The sequence below is a fragment of the Lontra canadensis genome, unplaced genomic scaffold, assembly GCF_010015895.1.
Source record: "Lontra canadensis isolate GAN:19392208 unplaced genomic scaffold, GSC_riverotter_1.0 scaffold135, whole genome shotgun sequence".
In the NCBI taxonomy this organism is placed as follows: Eukaryota; Metazoa; Chordata; class Mammalia; order Carnivora; family Mustelidae; genus Lontra; species Lontra canadensis.
The window spans coordinates 579,435-599,746 of record NW_022631129.1 but is presented as its reverse complement, the minus strand read 5'-3'; the positions used below and the strand labels follow the sequence as shown (position 1 = coordinate 599,746).

General features: G+C 37.4%; 1 protein-coding gene across 9 annotated transcripts in view; it reads right to left on the bottom strand.

Annotated features, from left to right (window-relative positions):
- HERC2 (HECT and RLD domain containing E3 ubiquitin protein ligase 2) overlaps positions 1-20,312 on the bottom strand; it is a 232,745-nt gene that overhangs the window by 60,663 nt on the left and 151,770 nt on the right. For all 9 annotated transcript variants that reach the window (XR_004380894.1, XM_032843125.1, XM_032843126.1 and 6 more), the window contains 15 exons: positions 19,830-20,020; positions 18,999-19,104; positions 18,822-18,913; positions 15,316-15,491; positions 11,931-12,042; positions 10,336-10,417; positions 10,093-10,236; positions 8,545-8,635; positions 7,853-8,030; positions 7,586-7,667; positions 7,333-7,504; positions 5,874-6,018; positions 4,766-4,991; positions 1,764-1,935; positions 384-573 (listed from right to left, as the gene is read on the bottom strand). Coding sequence is in view for 8 of the 9 variants with exons in the window: in XM_032843125.1 (XP_032699016.1) it covers positions 384-573; positions 1,764-1,935; positions 4,766-4,991; positions 5,874-6,018; positions 7,333-7,504; positions 7,586-7,667; positions 7,853-8,030; positions 8,545-8,635; positions 10,093-10,236; positions 10,336-10,417; positions 11,931-12,042; positions 15,316-15,491; positions 18,822-18,913; positions 18,999-19,104; positions 19,830-20,020 (2,159 nt within the window). In the remaining variant the exon portion in view is untranslated. The remainder of the gene's footprint in view (positions 1-383; positions 574-1,763; positions 1,936-4,765; positions 4,992-5,873; positions 6,019-7,332; positions 7,505-7,585; positions 7,668-7,852; positions 8,031-8,544; positions 8,636-10,092; positions 10,237-10,335; positions 10,418-11,930; positions 12,043-15,315; positions 15,492-18,821; positions 18,914-18,998; positions 19,105-19,829; positions 20,021-20,312) is intronic.

Sequence of the window (20,312 nt, the reverse complement as noted above, 5' to 3'; positions counted from 1 at the left end):
ATTAATATTCACAAAAGGCCACATGAAGAAGATTAGAAATGAGTTCACATCTCTTCAAGTTGGGTTTTCCCCCAAAATAAGTTACAAAAACTCTTGGCTTTCAGAGCTTTAATGTTCCAGAATCATGGATAAAGGACTGTGGACTTGTATTTCACAACTTTTAAAAAAAATTAAAGTATTTCTATTTAAACACTATAAAGATTCTTTTAAAATTGCATTTTTTTAATACATTTTAAAATTGTATTTTTTAATTCAAGCCAAAAATCACAGCAGTAGGAACAAAAGCAGTCTGAATTAATTATACTTTATACTGAATTAATTATACTTTCCTAAACACAAAGTTTGATCTAATGTTGCATTATTGTTTTACTATTTATTTTTACCTCTCCTCTCTTTTCTTGCCATGGATTTGGACTCAGTCTGTCTTCAATATCAATAGCCAGCACACATTCCTCTCCACTCACAGGACTGGCCATAGCAGATGCATCGGAAGGAGGTGCCGAGGAGGTAAATGAAGGACACTCCACCGGGGCAATCATGCCAGCTGGCATCAGGGCCCCAACCACCGCATCTCTGTCAGGAGAGAAAGCCAGGCCTGTGGTGAACTGCCCTCCACCACTGCAGGATAGAAGACCCAGGAGGAGGGACAAACACTTACTGAGTGACTCCCTCATTTTTATAGGATACACATAAAGCAGTTCTGGGAAAATGCTAAACCAATATTCATCAGCTAAAAGCTACAATGTTTACTTATGATCTTATGACCTTGGTAATGACAGGTGAAAAAATACCAAATATAAAAATCAGACCAGAATAAACCCCCAGATTCCCCTGAGAAATCTTCTAGGATTGTAAGAGCCTGAGGATAATGTTTTATTTACTAAAAGCTGTGTATCAAGGATGCCTCATATAAGGCAGCTACAACTAAATGTCCTCTCAGTGACACAGTTGGCCTTCAGTATGAAACTAATGTTCCTGTGTAATTTATTTCTACTCATCAGGCCCATAATCATGAGAGATGAGCTACTAACTCAGACAGAAAATAGCAGCAAAATGTTGAAAAAGATAGCATTATTAAAACTCTGTTTATCAAGTGTTTGAGTGAAGGAAATGACAAGTGGTATTAAACATCACTGTATAGTTGTATCAGTTAATTCTTCCTCTCATTCCTCAAATACTAATGCTTAGAGCTTACTGGCCATAAAAATAAAAAATGGTTTTTAATTTGTATTTCTTTTTTTTTTTTTTTTTGAGAGAGCGAGCGAGCAGGGGTGCAGGAGGGGTAGTAGGAGAGGAAGAGAGAATCTTAAGCAAGCTCCACACCCAGCACCCCAATTTGGATTTCTGATTCATATTTCAATCCCCATTAAAAAAAGTACAGGGGCGCCTGGGTGGCTCAGTTGGTTACGTGTCTGACTCTTGATTTCGGCTCAGGCTATGATCTCAAGGTCATGAGATCAAGCCCCATGTTCTCAGGCTCCATACTCAGCAGGGAGTCTGCTGGAGATTGTTTCTCTCTTCCCCTCCCTCTGGCCCTCTCTCCCCACATATGCATATATGTTCTCTTGTGTTCTCTCTAAAATAAATAAACAGATCGTAAAAAAAAAAAAAAATCACCATTCACTATGTAAGGGTATACGACCTAAAACTCACAGTATTTAAAGACAATACTATAACATTCTCTGAGACATATGATCAACCAAAAATACAAAACCCAAAGTTTAAATAACTGCAGGATTTCAAAAGCTAGTCAACAAGCCTACCTGGCATACATGATTTGCAATGCTGTAAGTATATGAGATAAGGCCTGCTGTTTGGCCAGATTTCCATCCAATGACAGGAGAATCTTGGCAAGAGAAGGGCGATTTGGCTTGGAATTATTTGCACCACTGATTTTATTGCTGGCAGCAGAAGAATCAGCATCTGAAGGCACACCTGAAAAAGGAAAATAAAATTTGGGATCAATTTTAAAGATCAGAGTTTGCTCTATTCCTATTTGACCTTTCCAGTTTATTTCTGAAACACACTCCAATCTGCATTTTGCTATTTCACAGATTCAGTATTAGGTTAATGGTCTTCCAGAGTAAAAACAAAAACAACAAACAACCTATTTACTTATACTTCTATAAAAAAGTTATTTTCATCAAAGCTTCATTGTTTAGCTACCAAAAAAAAGTGATGAAAATATAGTAACTACCTGTATTTACTTACCACTGAAATGCAAAACAAAAAGTAACACAAAACAATGGAGAGAAGACAAAATGTTCACCAACGAACAGTCTTACTGGACTCATGATCCAGCTCATCACTGCCCTAAGAGTTTGCAGGCTTCAGCCAAGGGAAGGGAACCAGGTGGAGCTCAGTGGTCTATATGAGTAAAGGAGGAACAGCTCTGGGGAGAGAGGCCAGTGTGGTCAGACTTCACAAAACAGAAGCAGAGAAGACACAGTTGCCCAGATAAGTGCCAGGGAGTTGTGCAGGTACCCTCACTCACCACAGCTAAGGATGCAGCAAAAGGTGATGGGTGCCTACATGAGAGGAAGTTCCCAAAGCCAAAGAAAGAACTACATGAAAGTACTATAGGCCCCACACACAGACTGGAAGAATACAGAGGAAGCAGCATAGCAGTTGCTCCTGTCAGCCAGATACGAAGACCTCATTATTCTCTTGTCTTGTCTTGTCAAGTGGTGGGGAATTCTTAGCCTCGGACTAATATCAGGTCTGAAGCCACTAAACAAATCCAAAACCAAGACCCAAAAGGAACAAAATGTTACAGAGTAACTTAACCGTAAGCTAAAGAAGATTTACAGGCAGACAAAAATCTCCAGCAGGCAATTTTTCTTCTTTAATTTGACACAGAGAGAGAGATCACAAGTAGGCAGAGAGGCGGGGCGGGGGGGGGGGAGCAGGCTCCCCGCTGAGCAGAGAGCCCGATGCAGGGCTTGATCCCAGGACCCTGAGACCACGACCTGAGCTAAAGGCAGAGGCCCAACCCACTGAGCCACCAAGGTGCCCCTCCAGCAGGCAATTTTATAAAACTTGACAAGCTTATTCTAATACTCAAAACAGCATTTGAAAAAGAACAAAGTTAAAGAATTACCACAGCCTGAATTTGGGTCTTTTATAAAGTTATAATAATCAAAATAATGTGGTATTGGCATCAAAATACAAAAATAAGTCAACAAAACTGAGCATCTAGAAATAGATCCATAACATACAAAGACAACAGATTTTTTACAAAGGTGCAAAAAGCAACTCAACAGAGAAAGGATAGTTTTCTTAAGTAAATGCAACTGAAACGACTGGATATCCACACACACACACACCTCCACCAAAGAATTCAGTACACATCTCACACAATATATAAAATTTAACTTGAGATCAAGCATAGATTTAAATATCTAAAACTCTAGAACTTACATAAAAAAATACAGGAAATGAACCTTTGATTTTGAGTACACAAAGTCTTTTTCGATGTACCCCCAAAGTATGAGCCATTAAAAAAAATGGACTTTATCAAAATTAAAAATTTCTGCTCTTTAAAATTCACTTGTGGAGAGAATGAGAAGATAAGCAACATTGGGAGAAAATATTTACAAGTCGCATATCTGACAAAAGACTTGTACCCAGAATATATAAAGAACACTCAACACTCAATAAGAAAACAACCTAGTTTTAAATACAGGCAAAAGATAGGAATAGACACTACAAAACAAAACAAAACCATATTTGGATGGTAAATACACATGATGCTCAACATCATCAGTCATCAGGGAAATGCAAAGTAAAACTGCAATGAGATACCACTACAAATCTACACAAATCTAAGTTCAAATTATAAAGACTGACCAAACCAAGGGTAGACAAAAATATGGAGTGAGCTGGAGCTTTGGAACAATGACTTTACAAAAACAGTCTGTAGGATTCTTGAGAAGATAAACCTATACCTACCATATGATTTAAACATTCCTCTCCTAGGTATTTACCCTAGAGAAATCCAAGTATAGGTCGATATAAAGACTTGTACATGAATGTTCATAGCAATTGTATTTGTATAGCCAAAAACTGGGAACAACCTCCAAGTCCACCCACAGGCAACTAATAACAAACTGCAGTACATCCATAAATGAAATACTACTTGACAAAAAAGAAAAGAATGAATTATTAGTATATGCAACATGGATGAATTTCAAAATAATGATGCTGAATGGAAAAAGTGAGATTTTAAAAGTACCTACGGTATGATTCCATTCATATAAAACTCTTAAAAATACAAACTGATATACAGTGTCAGATAGCAAGTCAAGGGGTTGTAGGAGAAAGAGAGGCTGAGAAGGGGCACAAAGAACATGTATATTTTCACTTATCTTGACTCAGTGATGCTTTCACAGGTGCACACATGTCAAAGCTCATGGAAATCACACTTTAAATATGTAAGGTTTATTGAATGTCAATTATATCTGAGTCAAGCTGCTAAAAATACCAAGTAGCCCAGCCCCGCACAGTGCTTATGTATGTCAAGTAGTTATTATATAGCACTGCCAGAGTTGACCTGATCATAATATAAGAATCAGCATCATACTTCCTTTCAAAATTCTCCTTCCAGCACGCAAAAAGCAAAGTACCATGGTTATTTTGTGACCCTGTACAGAATGCAGTTAATGCAGTGCTACAACCTCTAATCTGGTGGTCTTATTAAATATTCTAACTATGATGTTCCTGTACCCTACAGAAATATCTCATACTAAATACAAATCTGTGTTACCTAAATAGGAAGCACCTAAAGGGTCTCTTGCAGTCTGAAAGAGAACAGGCTCATGGACAGAGGGTGTTGCCACATCAACGGTAGTCCATGCCACACTGTGTGAAGACCCACATGCCACTCGTGTGATCTTCTGGCCTTCTAAGCCTTGCACAAGTGTAGGCTTTCTATTAACTGTGGTCGTGCCATTGCCCTGTTGGCCATGGTCGTTATCTCCCCAAGCATAAACCTGTTACAGGGAACAAAAACAGAATTTTTCAACATTTGAGAACATTGTCTTTAAATTTACTTCAAAATTCTCTCCAATAACTATAAGTAAGTATTTATTTACTATCAATCCAATGAATTCATCTGTTCCGTTTTGTTTTAGGAAACAGAGAGATTCTCCTCTTCAAATAAGTTCAATACTTGTTTATTTCCCTTTATCTTGCAAAGCAAAGTGATCAAAAACAATATGCTCACTTTTCATGTAATTCACTTCTTGGCTTTACAGATTTAGAAGGAAGAATTCATTTTTAATTCATTTTGATTAAAAAAAAAACAAACAGTGTGCTCTTGTTGCAATAAGCACTGGATGTTATATGTAAATGATGAATCACTAAATTCTACTCCTGAAACCGATGTTACACTATATGTTAACTAACCAGAACTTGAATAAAATTTTGGGGAAAAAAGGTGCTAATTTGTTGTCATAAATGAATTTTTAAAATATAACATAAGCCTGTCATGATATGGATTCTCAAAGCAGAAGAATGAGTAATACTTGTCATGGATGACTTTATTTCTAAAATGACGAACATATCGCTCCATTGGCTATCAATTTCTCAAGTAAAACACTGTTAATACCTTAGCAGCAGGAGCACCTTCAATGACAATAATCTTTTCATATTTTTCATGTGGACTTTAGAACAGGAAAGCCTACCACTTTACAACATCTGTTAGTCAACAACTCTTCAATTTACCAGGTGTTCCTGCCTAAGCTGACAACTGGGCAGACATACACAAGAACAAAACGGGTACAGCCTGTCCTCCTGGTTCTTTAAATACTAAGACTCACTTCATTTCATCATGAATTATATTTTCAACACAAGGACTTGTCACCTTGGCTTACCTGCCCTGCATCTGTGACTGCCAGGCAGTGCAGGGCCCCAACAGCCACATGCACAATCTTCTTCCCTCTCAGCCCTTCCACCACCTGTGGCTTCCGTACGTGCACATCAGAGCCATGGCCCAATCTGAAGTAATCCCCCTTCCCCCTGCAAGGAGGTCAACAGTGTGCATTTTAATATATGGTTACCATCTAGCAATGTTCCACAGGAAAACACTCATTTGTTTACAGCATTAGAGCCAGCTCATTAACATCACATGCAGTGCCCACAGTCTCTGAAATTATGTTATAAAATAGTATATCATTAATTCAAATTAATTCTTTAATTCTACAGCAAGATCCTTAATGTGTGTTGTATAACACTTAAGTTACTGATGTAGGTCAATTCTTCCTCAAGCTGCCTCTGAGACACAATACTCAAGTTAAGGCCCACCGCATTGTCACAAGGTCAGCTGGTTGTCCCTCTCCTTTTAAATTTTATTAAATTTAAATTTAATAAAATAAGCTTTCACAAGAAAGGCATGAACTTTTTAAGGGTCAAAGAAATCAGAAGTCTGCTTTCTGCCCAATTGATCACTAGGCTTCTGGCATGGTAAGAAAGAAGAAACCTTCTACATAAATCTCACCTAAACAGGGAAGACAACAAGCTGGGCTAAAATTTCTCTAGTCTTCATTTCCAAATGACCCAGTTACAAGAAAAATTTCTTATTATAATACTGTCACTAATCCCAACTTGAAATAAATAAAAGAAAAAAGATGCTGGATGTTTAAGAAAATGAAGGTTTGAGGCACCTGGGTGGCTCAGTTGTTAGGTGTCTGCCTTCAGCTCAGGTTATGATCCCAGGATCCTGGGATCGAGCACTGCATCAGGCTCCCTGCTTGGCGGGGAGCCTGCTTCTTCCTCTCCCACTCCCCCTGCTATGTTCCTGCTCTCACTGTCTCTCTCTCTTCATTTTTTTCTTTTTTAAAGATTTTATTTATATTTAAAAAAAAGATTTTATTTATTTGACAGAGAGACAGAGATCACAAGTAGGCAGAAAGGCAGGCAGAGAGAGAGAGAGAGAAGCAGGCTCCCCGCTGAGCAGGGATCCCACTTTGGGACTCGATCCCAAGACCCTGAGATCATAACCTGAGCTGAAGGCAGAGGCTTAACCCACTGAGCCACCCAGGAGCCCCTCTCTCTCTTTCTAATAAACAGAATCTTGAAAAAGAAAGAAAGAAAGAAAGAAAGAAAGAAAGAAAGAAAGAAAAGAAAAGAAAAGAAAAGAAAAGAAAAGAAAAGAAAAGAAAAGAAAAGAAAAGAAAAGAAAAGAAAAGAAAAGAAAAGAAAAGAAAAGAAAAGAAAAGAAAAGAAAATGAAGGTTTAACCATCTCTGCCGGGGGGGATGGGATACAGGGCAGAAGCCCACCACTGTCTCACATGGACACATACACACTGATGGGTGACAGAGAGTTTACATACCATGTCCACACCACTCCTGACTTGGTGAGAGCCAAGGAGAACTGAGCTCCGCATTCGATCTGACACACTCCCTGTCCATTCAGTCTCTCAATGTTCTGGGGAATATTACAGCCTTCACTTCCTCCCCGGCCCAGTTTTCCAAAGTCACCATCACCCCAGGAAAATACTAAACCTAGGTTTAAAAAATGCATACTTCAGGCCAGTGCTTCATGATGTTCCTAACCACCAGATAGAGAGTCAGGTAGGAGCTTACCTTCATCAGTCAGAGCCAGTGTCTGTGCATCTCTACTTCCACATGCAACCTGGATTACTCTGTGACCAAGAAGGACTTTCACCTACTCAATTACAAATTTAAAAACAGAATCAAGCACAGGCACTGAGAAAACAAGGGAAATTTTTTCCACAGACTGAAAGCCAATAATGCACATGTCTTTATGAACTTTCCTAGACTCGAAGCTTATCTTCGTTGAAATCAGCAGATGGTAAGCTTTCTGTAAGCAACAAAAATGTGTATAATCACCATTTTGGGCTTCAGTTGTGTTGTATTATCCCCATGTCCCAACCGGCCGTACTCTCCAAGGCCCCAGGTGTATAGCTCCCCACTGGATGTGAGGGCTGCGCTATGTGAGCTCCCACAGGCAATATCCCGGATACGCTTGGTTTTCAAGGCCTCAATAAGCCGTGGCTTGTCACAGTTCCTAAAACAAGATTAAATAATATTCCCTAAAATCAATCCAGTCATTTTTAAAAAAGAAAAAAGGATATCTACACCGGTCCACATTTAGTCAAAACAACATCTGCAGATCAACTTAACTATCAAACATTAAAACAGATCATGTGAGGCCAAATCACATTCATAGATTTTTTTTTTTTTAAAGATTTTATTTATTTATTTGATAGACAGAGATCACAAGTAGGCAGAGAGGCAGGCAGAGAGAGGAGGAAGCAGGCCCCCCGCCGAGCAGAGAGCCCGATGCGGGGCTCGATTCCAGGACCCTGGGATCATGACCTGAGCCGAAGGCAGAGGCTTTAACCCACTGAGCCACCCAGGCGCCCCCATTCATAGATATTTTTAACAGATATATTTTTAGGTTCCATTTTCAAAAATGACCTATCCTATTTAATTTTCTGAAAAATAACTACCAAAAAGATAATCACTATTATCATCAGTAACCTCATCTTATTAGCAAGTAATGAAGAAAATATTCTTACATTCTGCTGAAGTGTCCAAGTTTGCCATCGTCACCTTCACCCCAGGAAAACACTTTCCCATCAACAGTTAAAGCTGTAGCATGGCGGCCACCTACAACATTCACACAGATATGTGCTGTTAAATATAGTTTACAAAAAGTTCACAGCATTATTACTTTACTCTGCCTGGCATGCAGCATTTGCTCAATGAATATGTGTTCAACAAATGAGTAGATAGGATCAGCATTTCAGGGCGACAAATACATAAAGTCAGTGAACGTTTAGTAAACTAGAAAGTTTAAATCCTAGAATGAATTTTACTCGTAAAGAGGCAGCAAAATAGTGCCATGTTTAATAACAGGGTTCCTGTTACGTTAAATATATAAAAGATCAAAATTCAGACAGAAAAAAAGTAAAAATAAGTACATTTATGACTAGGCAAATTATCAAATACACTGGCAATTAAGTTTTAGAGAAATGTACACCAACTGTGGAGTTATTTAAGCAAAAGCGCCATCAATCACAATTAATGCATTATACCCATTCTTTCATGGTCATGCTCTTCCCCAGTGTAGACCATTCTTCCAGCCCATCTAGTCTGCCCCAAGACACTATCTTTATTGGTGTTTTCTCTCTGCCACCTGTGTCCCTGCCAACTCCTGGGCTCTCAGTCTCCCAAATCATTCATTCTCCCCTATTCTTTACAAAAGAACCCACACTAATGAGAGTAACAATGTGCTCAGCTAAAAACTTCCCTGCCCAGAAAGGATGGTGACTGAGATCCAACAGAAGTGAACTAGCCTTCCTAAAAAGCCCTTTAAAGGGGCAAAGTGGGCTGAGGAAACATCTATGCTTACCTAGACAGAGCTGCATGGCCATCTATCAACAAAGGTGGAAAAAAAGACCAAATGGCGCTTGTGTTCTTCATGGGCACAGAGCTACCGTACTAGTCCAGGAGCCCACCCCCAGACTTTTACAAAGAAGAAAAGTAAAATTCTATCTTGCTCAAGCCTCTACTGTTTAGACTTGCTTTTATATGGGGTTAAACCTAAACCTACTCAGTGCAGTTCCATTCTTCAGAGGCCGAGCATAGTGCTTCAAAATAATTCTCAGTAAAGGTTCCCTAAACTGAGAGAGGGTGATTTTTTTTTTCAAAGGATCTTTCTTATCACTGAGGTTCACAGACACTCGGGAAATCTGATGAAAGTTACAGGCTCTTTCCCCAGAAAAATAACACATATATAAGCAAGGAACATGATGATTTCAAAGATGCCATCAACCAGAGACCACAACTCTGAGACTGAAAATCCATACCTTGGAGAGAGGTAGTCCCCATCACACACCTGGAATGCCAACAACTACTGATCTCTAGAAAGCCTCCTGTGGCAACAATAATTAAATTCTAGACCACCTGGAGATTTACATTATCCAACTTTTATTCTTAATAATTAAGTAAACTTGAAAAAGAATATAAAGGCACCCTAGAGAAAATTATCTAAAGGCTGCAATTATTTGCACAGCATGAGCAACAGGTTTATCTGCATATGAGTGCCAACTCTGGCCTGGTACCTGAATGAACGGCCACCTTCTTGACCACATAACTGCTAAGAGCTGTGATCTGCCGAGGAATGGGCACAGTCCCACTAGAGATGCCCAACCCCAGTCGGCCATTCGTAGCTTCTCCACAGGCATACACCTTCCCTTCCACAGTCACTGCAAAGAACAAGAGAAAGGACAAGACTCACTTCTCACAACATGTTTTTGGTGGTAAGCATAATTTATAAAAAACTTTTAGTATAAGAATAATCATACCTGCAAACAAACTTTTAGAACCACCAGCCACCTGTACCACATTCAAAGCAGACAGTGTCTCAGAGAACGAAGGAACCTTTATCTAGAACAGGATTTTATTTTTTAAGTGAAAGAAGGAAAAAGATCATTTTATTTATGTTTTTAGAATTACAAGTAACCTTATTACAAGGAATATATAAGGAATTACCATTAATTTACATGGTTATATTAACCAAAGAAGTTCTTTTCTCTTAGAGATACACTAAAGTAGTCTAAGGATGAAATAATATATTGAGTTGTACTTTGGGGGGGGGAGGGGTGTAAAATAAATAAATAAATAAATAAATAAAATAAAGACAAAAAATGTGACTCTCTACTGTTAACTGTTGAAGCTGGTACAGTAACATGAGGACTCAGGTCCCTAGTCTTTCTACCTGCTATGTTTAAACAGCTCCATAATAAAAGGTGAAAAATAAAACATACATAATGTAAAGATATAACCAAGCATCTGGTAAACTACATTTTATTTCAGGTGTTGTCCTGCTCATTCTTATTGATTCTGACATTTCTAAGAAATTATATACTTCAATTTCCCATTATAGATGGATGTGACTTAATTTAAAATTCATAAAACCCTTGTCTAAGAAACCCTTTATGATTCCTAGAAATTATCAGATAGTCACTACTACAGTACAAGAAAGAATCATCATCCCAACCACAGAACGCCAAATCTATCCTTCATGTGTAAACTCCAACAAAGGGCCATGTGCCTCAGGATCACCCAGGCAGCCCCGCACTATCACAACTGAGACTCCAGACCTTACTGCCCCCTACCCACCTCCAAATGGAGTCTAGGGGCCTTAAAACATAAATGCATTCAAGGCTGTTCAAATAAAGATGAAAATTTGTTGTACTTGAAAGGAGAGACTTAAAATGAGTTCTAACTTTCCTTCTCAGCTTCTCAGCAATGCAGATAATAAGGGTGGGTGAAGTCTCACAGAATACTAAAAGGAAGCAGAGACACTTACTGAAGAGAAACTGTATCCAGGCACTAAAACTTGGAGGAATTTGTTTTGTGGCACCTCAGTAAAGAGACACTAAGTAACATAAAGGATACTGAATTCAACACTGGTTCAAATGCATCATTTGTTGTATCTACTCTTTAAATGATATCTTGCCCATCTTCATATCACCATGACATTTTTTACACTTTATTCTGTTCATGGCAAGCAAAAGAGCTTACTGTACTGATGGCAAAATAAATATAATTAAAGTCTATAATTTTCATCTATATGCTTGTCAAATCTTTTCAAAAGTGCATTTTGTAGTTTATAGAACAACAATAATACAACATCTAAAACGCACTACTTTCCAAGGACAGAGGCTTTAACTGAAACTAAATTTGATAATGTCTGCAAGTTCAAATTAAGAATTTCTTCAGAAAAATCAATTTAAAAAACAAGTTACAGAAGGTAAACCATCATAAAAACCTTAAAGAGGTCTGATTATTATTAAGTCTCTCTAGAACAAAGGCACCAGCAAAGCTCCTTCTCAATCATGTGATTACAGGTGACATAGAAGAAGGGTTGGCGGGGGGGGGGGGGGGGGGGGAATACCTTAGAGCCCTTCAGGCCGCCCAGCTGGTCCTTGTCATTCAGTCCCCAAACAAACACTTTGGTTCTTATCGTAGCTGCTGATTCCAGCCCTGCAGCCTTCTTTCTAATAAGGCTAACCAAACAAAAAAGACAGAAATAGAGGTCATTCAACATAAAAATATTTTTTTTAACAAAAAGGAAAGCAACCTCAAGCAAGCAAAGTTTGCAGAATACTATCAAAAACTCTAAAAGTTTTAATATAATGAAACCTCAAGTAAATACACAAGTTAGTGTACCAGAGGGTCAAAATTTCTAGATACCAGCATGCTACCTTTTAATACTAAAATTTAACTCTAGCCTTGTTTTTGGTGGAGACCATTCAATGACAGACTGCGCAGCTCTTTTCTTCTTATACACAAGCTGAACACCACAGCTGTTTTACTGATTCATAGATATTTCCACCTAATGCGTCAAAACACAGCTACTATAGATGTTAAATGCAGAGAACACTGATTAAATGGCCGTAGGACTCACCACTGGACCTGGCATTTTTGCAATGTCCTTACCTAAACATCTGGTCATTTTTTTCCCTCATACGAACTAATAAAATAGATACAACCATACAATTTTTGAGGTACTCTAACATAGATATATGCCCCAAAGCAAAATGCTATTTTCTTCCTTCACACCCTCTGCCCACCATGTAGGCCAGCTGGGCTAGATGTCCCTTACTTCCTTTCTCTCCTGAGAGGCCTGCCTCACACCCCAAGGCTTCTGAAGCATAGCTCTGGCAGCTGGCTCCCACTACCTTGCTCATTTCATCTCCTGACCTGCCCTCAATGGACTGGAAGTTTAATCAACAGAGCACTCTAATTCTTGAACTTGAGACCACCAAGTACATGGGACAGTGTTAGATTTTTTTGGTTGTTAGTCAGTGCCAGGTACTAAGGAACCTGTATTTGATTTTGTTTGCTTTTGTTATATTTTTATAAACTAGAATGAACAACTAAAGGCTCCAGAGTCTAGGTTCTAGATAGGTAAGATTTTTTAACATATTATATACTAATAAATATTTACTTTAAGGGATAAAAATCTTATGATTTGGGGATTAAAATATAGGAAAATCCTTTCATCTGATACCAGGCACAAGAGAGCAAGTATATGTATATTGTAATTACAGAGCTTCCTCTACTTATAATAGTATTTTACCTAAATAAACTCATTACAAATTGAAAATATCATAAAGTGAAATGTATTTTAAAACTACACCTAACCCACTCAACACCATAGCTTAGCCCTGCCCACCTTGAACATGCTGGGAACACTTACATTACAGTTGGGACAAAATCATCTAACACAAAGACTATTTCATAAATAAGCATTGAATATTGCATGTAATTTCTTGAATACTATCCTGAGAGACGGTATGGTATGAGTACAGAATGGCTGTAATAAGTATATTGGTTATTTACCCTTGTGATTGCAGGACGGGAGCTATATAGCTCACGGCTGCTGTCCAGTATTATAAGAGAGGATTGTACCACAGATTGCACGATTTTTCAGGCAAAGATCAAAATTCAAAGTTCAGTTTCTATGGAATGGGTATTACTTTTGCAACTATTGTAAAGTCAAAAACTTGCAAGTCAAATAAATTGCGGACTATCTATACTTGACGTATCTTGTAACACATTTCTGGTCAAAAATATGTATGGGAAACCAAGACTTATATTCAAGATACATAGTGACTGGTACCATGTAATTATTAACCAGTCAGAACAGAGGCCAGCAGGTAGTCAGTGTGGGCATACCCCAGTTGTACATGTGCTCTGCGGGAGACTGTATTTGGACAACTTACTCACGCTGAAATTATTAGCTAATAAATATCTGACAAGAAAAGAAAAACATTACATTCAAATATCTAGAATTCTTTTGTTAATGTATTCAATTACATAAAAATTTAATCAGTGAGTAAACCTCAAACTTTTTACAATTGATCTTAGCCAAAAGGCCGAAAAGTGATTTTTTGCTTATCTCATATATACATGTATTTACGTATTTGCCCAAATCATTTTTGTAGTTAACAAGAACATGCAAACCTATAATCCTTTCTCTTGAAAATCTCAATGATTCATTTAAGTGAACTGGTATTTTCCTTCCTTACTTAATGTATATAGGTACTATCAGTTTAAATTATAACATATAATACAACATATATTCTAGATGAAGTAATGTTACATATACTATTTTTTTTTCAGTTCCAGTGCGAAGTTTCCAAAATAAATCAGGACTGAATCCAAACCCAAGCTCACAGAACCATAGAATAACCTGATTTATTATCTTAGTTGTCACCCATTCATGACTAAGAAAATGTGCTTTAATAGCAGTGAGAGGCAGAGCTCCTATTTCTAAAAGAAAGACCACTTACATCACATTCTAGAAAGCACTTAGTGCAAAGGGCAGTGGTCAGAAGAACTCAGCGAGCATGGTACCTGCCTCCTTCATGTATCTACAAGTACCAGGCTACACCAACAGGACAACAGAAACACACATAAACTAATTTTGCATATCCTTTGACTTACCAATTTACTTTTTAGCAATTTATCTAGGAAAATACAACTTATCTGAGGAAAGAGATTTTCTATGTTGTTTTCTGCTGGGACATGAACAAGGCTCAGAACAATCCCCTGCACATACCAGTCCTCCATAAACATCTTAGATTAAAAAAAGCAAATGTGCAGAAACCTGGCAGGTATCTTCCTTCATCCTTGGTATATGTTATTGTCCTGCAAAAAACACCTTTTCCTGCCCATCTGATTTTGAAAACTCTGACTTCTCCTGAAAGTATGCCTTTAGAGGGTGTTTTCCTTGTCCTCCTGACAAATCAATGCTCTTTGGCAGGTTCTCAAAAGACCATGCACTTCTCCTCCACACACTTTCCATAGTCATAAAGCCACTTTGATGTGTGTGAGTTTGTCTTATTTTATTGTGCATATTCACTACAGCATTCAAAGGATGGGAAACATGGCTTAGCCCACAACAGGTATTCAATAAATGGATGGTGAAGGAATAAATACGGTAATAGTTGTCACTATAGTACTCTTGCAAAATACTGAATTGAGTAAATAAATGAGAACATAAGACGAAATACTGCTCTCAATAAAATCACATGACAAAAGACTAATGACAGATATTTTGGAGATGAATGCTGCTCACAGCTGCACAATAATGTGAATGTACTTAATGCCACAGAACTAGACATTTAAAAATAGTTAAGAGGATATGTTTTATGTTGTATGTATTTTATCATAATAAAACTACTCTCATTATGAAATACACTCTTATTAAATATTTACTTTTAAAAGTGAGAATTTTGGAATGAGCACCACCAATAACAAATGGCTCTAACCTCCCACTATTGCCTTTTTCGTCTTCTTCCTCTTCATTATCCGAGGCTAAGAAAGGAACTGCTGCCAAATCTTCCTCCTCTGCACGGATCCGTCCCAGCAGGATAAGACCATGGATTTTACAATCAATTCCTGAGCTCCTGCACTGCTTTATAGCAATTTCAATATACCTGTGATACTAGACACAAAAACAGTAAACTACAGACTTTTTAGAATCAAATACATGAGATCCTTAAACCGGAAACCAGCATATTTGAGACATGGAATGTGTGGAAAGTTAGATGTGTGGAAAGTCTTTTATTTAAATTCTGGAAATAGCAAGCAAGTGAGGCAAAATTAATACAGTCACGATTGAGTACAGACTAAAAGAACTCATTAATCACCAAGTAGGTCTATCCAAGGCATGGGACTCACACTGATTTTCTGACTAAAATGAAACAGTATGATAGTTTTACTGAATGACTGCAAACTTTTCTGCCTTAAAGCTTTCTTGAGGGGTGCCTGGGTGGCTCAGTCCCTTAAGCATTTGTCTCTTGATTTCAGCTCAGGTCATTATCTCAGGATACTGAGATTAAGCCCCACATTGGGCTCTGCACTGCAGTGGGATTCTCTCCCTTTTCCCAAGCCGCTTAGGATTCTCTCTCTCCTTTACCCTCTGGCCTTGCCTGGCTCCCCACTTGCATGCACACGCACATGGGCCCTCTCTTCCTCTCTCTCTTGAGAAAAGAAAAAAAGAAAAAAAAAAGCTTTCTTGAATCAAGATGTATTAGGAAAGAGATTAAATGTCAGGTAGTTCAGAGCCTTCATAATTTTTAAAATAAAAATATTCAAATATATATAGAGACAATCATACAAAGAGCCCAGCAACACTATCAAGTTTCAAGTTATAAACATATAAGCAATTGTGTTCATATTTGGGTTATATTAAGAAATTATATTAAGAAAATTCCAGACAGCGGGGTGCCTGGGTGGCTCAGTTGTTAAGCATTTGCCTTTGGCTCAGGTCATGATTCCAGGGTCCTGGGATTGAGCCACGCATCAAGCTCCCTGCTAGGCAGGGAGCCTGCTTCTTCCTCTCCCACTCCCCCTGCTTATGTTCCCTCTCTCACTGTGTCTCTCTGTCAAATAAAAAAAATCTTAAAAAAAAAAAAAGTAAAAAGAAAATTCCAGGCAGCATGTTGTTTCAAAATTTCAGTAGCTATCACTGAAGTATAGGCATTTAAAAAAATATATATATCCACATTACTATTATCATAGCTAAAGCAATAATTTCTTATATCATCTAATATGCTATCAGTAATTAACTTTTGTGATCATCTTATAAACATTTTTCTACAGTTGGCTTGTTCAAATCAGGATCCAAATAGGATGCAACCTCTCCCCGTTATACCTTTTACACTCAATTGTTAAAGTTGTTTCTTTGCCCTACAGAACACCCAACATCCTGTATTTGGCATTTATAGTATTCCTCTATTCCTGCATGTCCTGTGAACAGAGTGATGCAGCAGGAACCACACATACTTCCAGCAACTTCTTATTGCCTCAACTGGACTTGCTCAAACCTCAAGCTCTACCACCTATGATCTCACAGGAAGCACATGTGGAAGAAAGCCAATGAGATGCAAAAGACAAATTAAAAAATGAAAAATTCTACAGGAAAAGGAGACCCAGTTTCCTTCTTTAGCAAGGAAAAAACAAGAGAATTAAGACTTAAATGAAGTACAAAGTGCAGGCACATAAACCAACTACAAAAAGATATTTATGGGATAACTGGGAAAATGTAAACACTGGCTGGATATTATATGATTATTAAAGAATAACCATTAGGTGTGATAATGGTATTGTGGTTACACTTTTTAAGTCCTTGTTACAGATTAATATTGAAGTATACAATATGGATAAGGTCATAACTCGGACTTGCTTTTAAACATTCTAGGAATTTAAAAAATGGGGGACATAAAAGGAGACAATGAAACACAACTGACAAAAATGTTGATAACTGCTGAAGATGGGCCAGAGGTTTGTGGAGGATTTCTATTTTTGATTATGTTAGAAAATTACCATAATGGGTCATTTTCATGGAAAAGACAATCCTAGAATGTCCACTGGCTTCCCAAGAATGATAATATTCTAGTTCTTAAATTGGTTAGAATGATGGAGAGTGGGTCATGAGTTTTCCAATTACTCACAGTCCTTCATATTTTTTACATGTGCTCTATATTACTTTATACTTATCAAATATTATGTAATAAATTGTACTGAATTGAAAATTTTTTGGACTATAATATACCTTTTATGAATAATAATCTCAGCTAGTTACTGATTTAATTAACTCTAGTTATTGATTTAAAGTATAAAAATATTCAGGAGTATAATTAAGACTTTAGACAAGCTGTTTTCAGTTGCCTAGCAATGAGTTAACAATAAAATGGATTAAAATTCAATATTATCTTTTTTCAGAAAAACTCTTGTATTATCTTCCATTCTAATAATTTGCCAGTGTATTCATTTATTAACACCCCTGGTATTAATTGGTATGTAAAAAAAAATAGATATTTACCATTTACCATTCATTTAAGAATGAATGGTATCCCAAAATTCTTTTTATTGAAGATTAGAAATAAAGGCCAGATCATCAGTTCTTGGACCTGGGAAAGGAGCTGGTACATTCCCATAGACTAGACACAAGTTACAAACCTTTTACCCATGAACAAATTAACGTAATGGCTATGTATCAGCTTCTTTTAAGTAACACACTGGCACCACCTTGAACTTGTCTACCCCTATGTGGACAGACTAATAATAACAATAATAATAATAATAATAAATGGTGAACTACATTTAATAATTTTAAAATACTTATAAAAAACTTTAGATGAGTAAGAGTCAATTATCTAATACCTTTATCCACTATCATTATACCAATTAAATAAGTTCATGAGACAATAGTATAGGTAGTATTATTTTAAGTATATTTAATTTATTAAAATAGTGTTGACATCTATGTAGAAAAATTTATAGGAAGATCTAAGAGACAGTCTCACTGCTGTGTAATATAAAAGTACTACATAAAAGAACCTTCAATGATTCAGCATTTTCAAGATTTACAATAAACTTGTATTCATTTTGAAAAATTACCTTATAACCCATCAAAATAAATCAATAGCTCAGCACTTGATGCCAACAGGTATGAAAACAAAAAAGCAATTTCAGTGTCATTTATGCAGTTAGAAAAAAACCCCTCACACATTAACAGATACATAATGAAAACAATTTGGATCTAAAGAACAATCTAAGGTGCCCAGTAACAACTTTTTCTAGGAGTTTTATTCTCACTTCTTAGTTAAGATAGTGAAGATGAAACTTTTTTTTTCCTTTTCAAGCTGATCTGATAAATAGCAAATTCAAGTTGTATACCTGTCAAATTTTAAAACAGAATTACTTAATTCAGGGGGAAAATAGGCTCCCTGTTAATATAAAGACAGTCAAAAAAGTCATCTCCTCCTACCTCTGTGCAGTCATTCAGGAGGGACACTGTGGTATCAGTGGGGTTAATATTGATTGTCTTTAGTTCAATTAGATTATTTAGGGAGTTTCCGCCTAAAGGGAAGAAGGGGGATAAAAGAATCAGACAAAGGAGTTTTTACCATATGAGAGAAGTTAGGGAGTAAACTCATTCAATTACCTGACACCACCACTAGGGAAGGCATGTAGCTACTGTCCGCGGGATCCACTATCATTTTTAATCTATGAACAAGAACATCTGGGAAAATCTCCAAACGAATCCAATGCTTTAAGAAAACACCACAACAACAAAAATGTATTATCAGTTAACAGAATTCAGCCATATTTTAGCTATTAAAATACTGTCACTAAAGCTTGAATCTACATAAGATTTTCTAAAATATATGATATGGCCTGAGAGAGAGGAGTATTCTACTCCACTATTTACTTGTTTATTAAAAGAAAGTCTCACTTGAAACCCCGGAAATGATTGATTTATAGACTCCTGATCTAGGGTGGTCCATTTACACCCATTAAGGAGCAGGTTATAGAAAACACTATAGATGGAAAAACAGATGGAAAAATAGCCCCTCTTTCCAAGTCTGACCACGAGTTCAGGTGATGGGCACCCACACTTGAGTGCAATTACGATAACACTCTGAAGAGCAACACCTATATGTTCAGATTTATTAGAAAAACTGTTCACCAGAAGCAGAATCTGAACTCATCCATTTTATGTGGGAGAGTAACAAAAATAACAGCACCCTATTACACCCTCTATCAAGTGGTAAGTTAGATAAAATCTATCACATACATCATTTAAAGTCTCTGACAATAAAAAATGGATCGTATATTATTCGGCAGCTATAAAAATAATTATGAACTAAAATATAAAATCAGTACTGACAGGATTCCATCCCAATATAACTTAGTAGGTTTTTCAAAGTTGAAGCTTAAAAGGTAAAGCCATCTAAATAAAAGCATTTCTGGAAATGTCCCCATGGCACACTACCTTTCCTTGTGAACCAGATGACTGCCAGCAGGGCTCACTGCCATCAATAAGACGAGAAGCCTGGTTCACAGAGGATGACACGTTCAGGCTCTTTACCATCCGGGACCAGCTGTCCAGGAGCATTCCTGGCTGATTGCTATGACAACGCTTCAGCTGTTTTCCAGAACGGCCACAAAATATTGCAGACTGTCCTATTTAATGGTAATGGAACAGTGTTAATACATGTAAGGCAAAGCCTTCCCAACCAAGGGGCGCCTGGGTGGCTCAGTGGGTCAAGCCTCTGCCTTCAGCTCTGGTCAAGATCTCATCAGGGTCCTGGGATCGAGCCCCGAATTGGGCTCTCTGCTCAGCAGGGAGCCTGCTTCCCCCTCTGTCTCTGCCTGCCTCTCTGCCTACTTGTGATCTCTCTCTCTATCAAATAAATAAATAAAATCTTGAAAAGAAAAGAAAAGAAAAGAAAAGAAAAGAAAAGAAAAGAAAAGA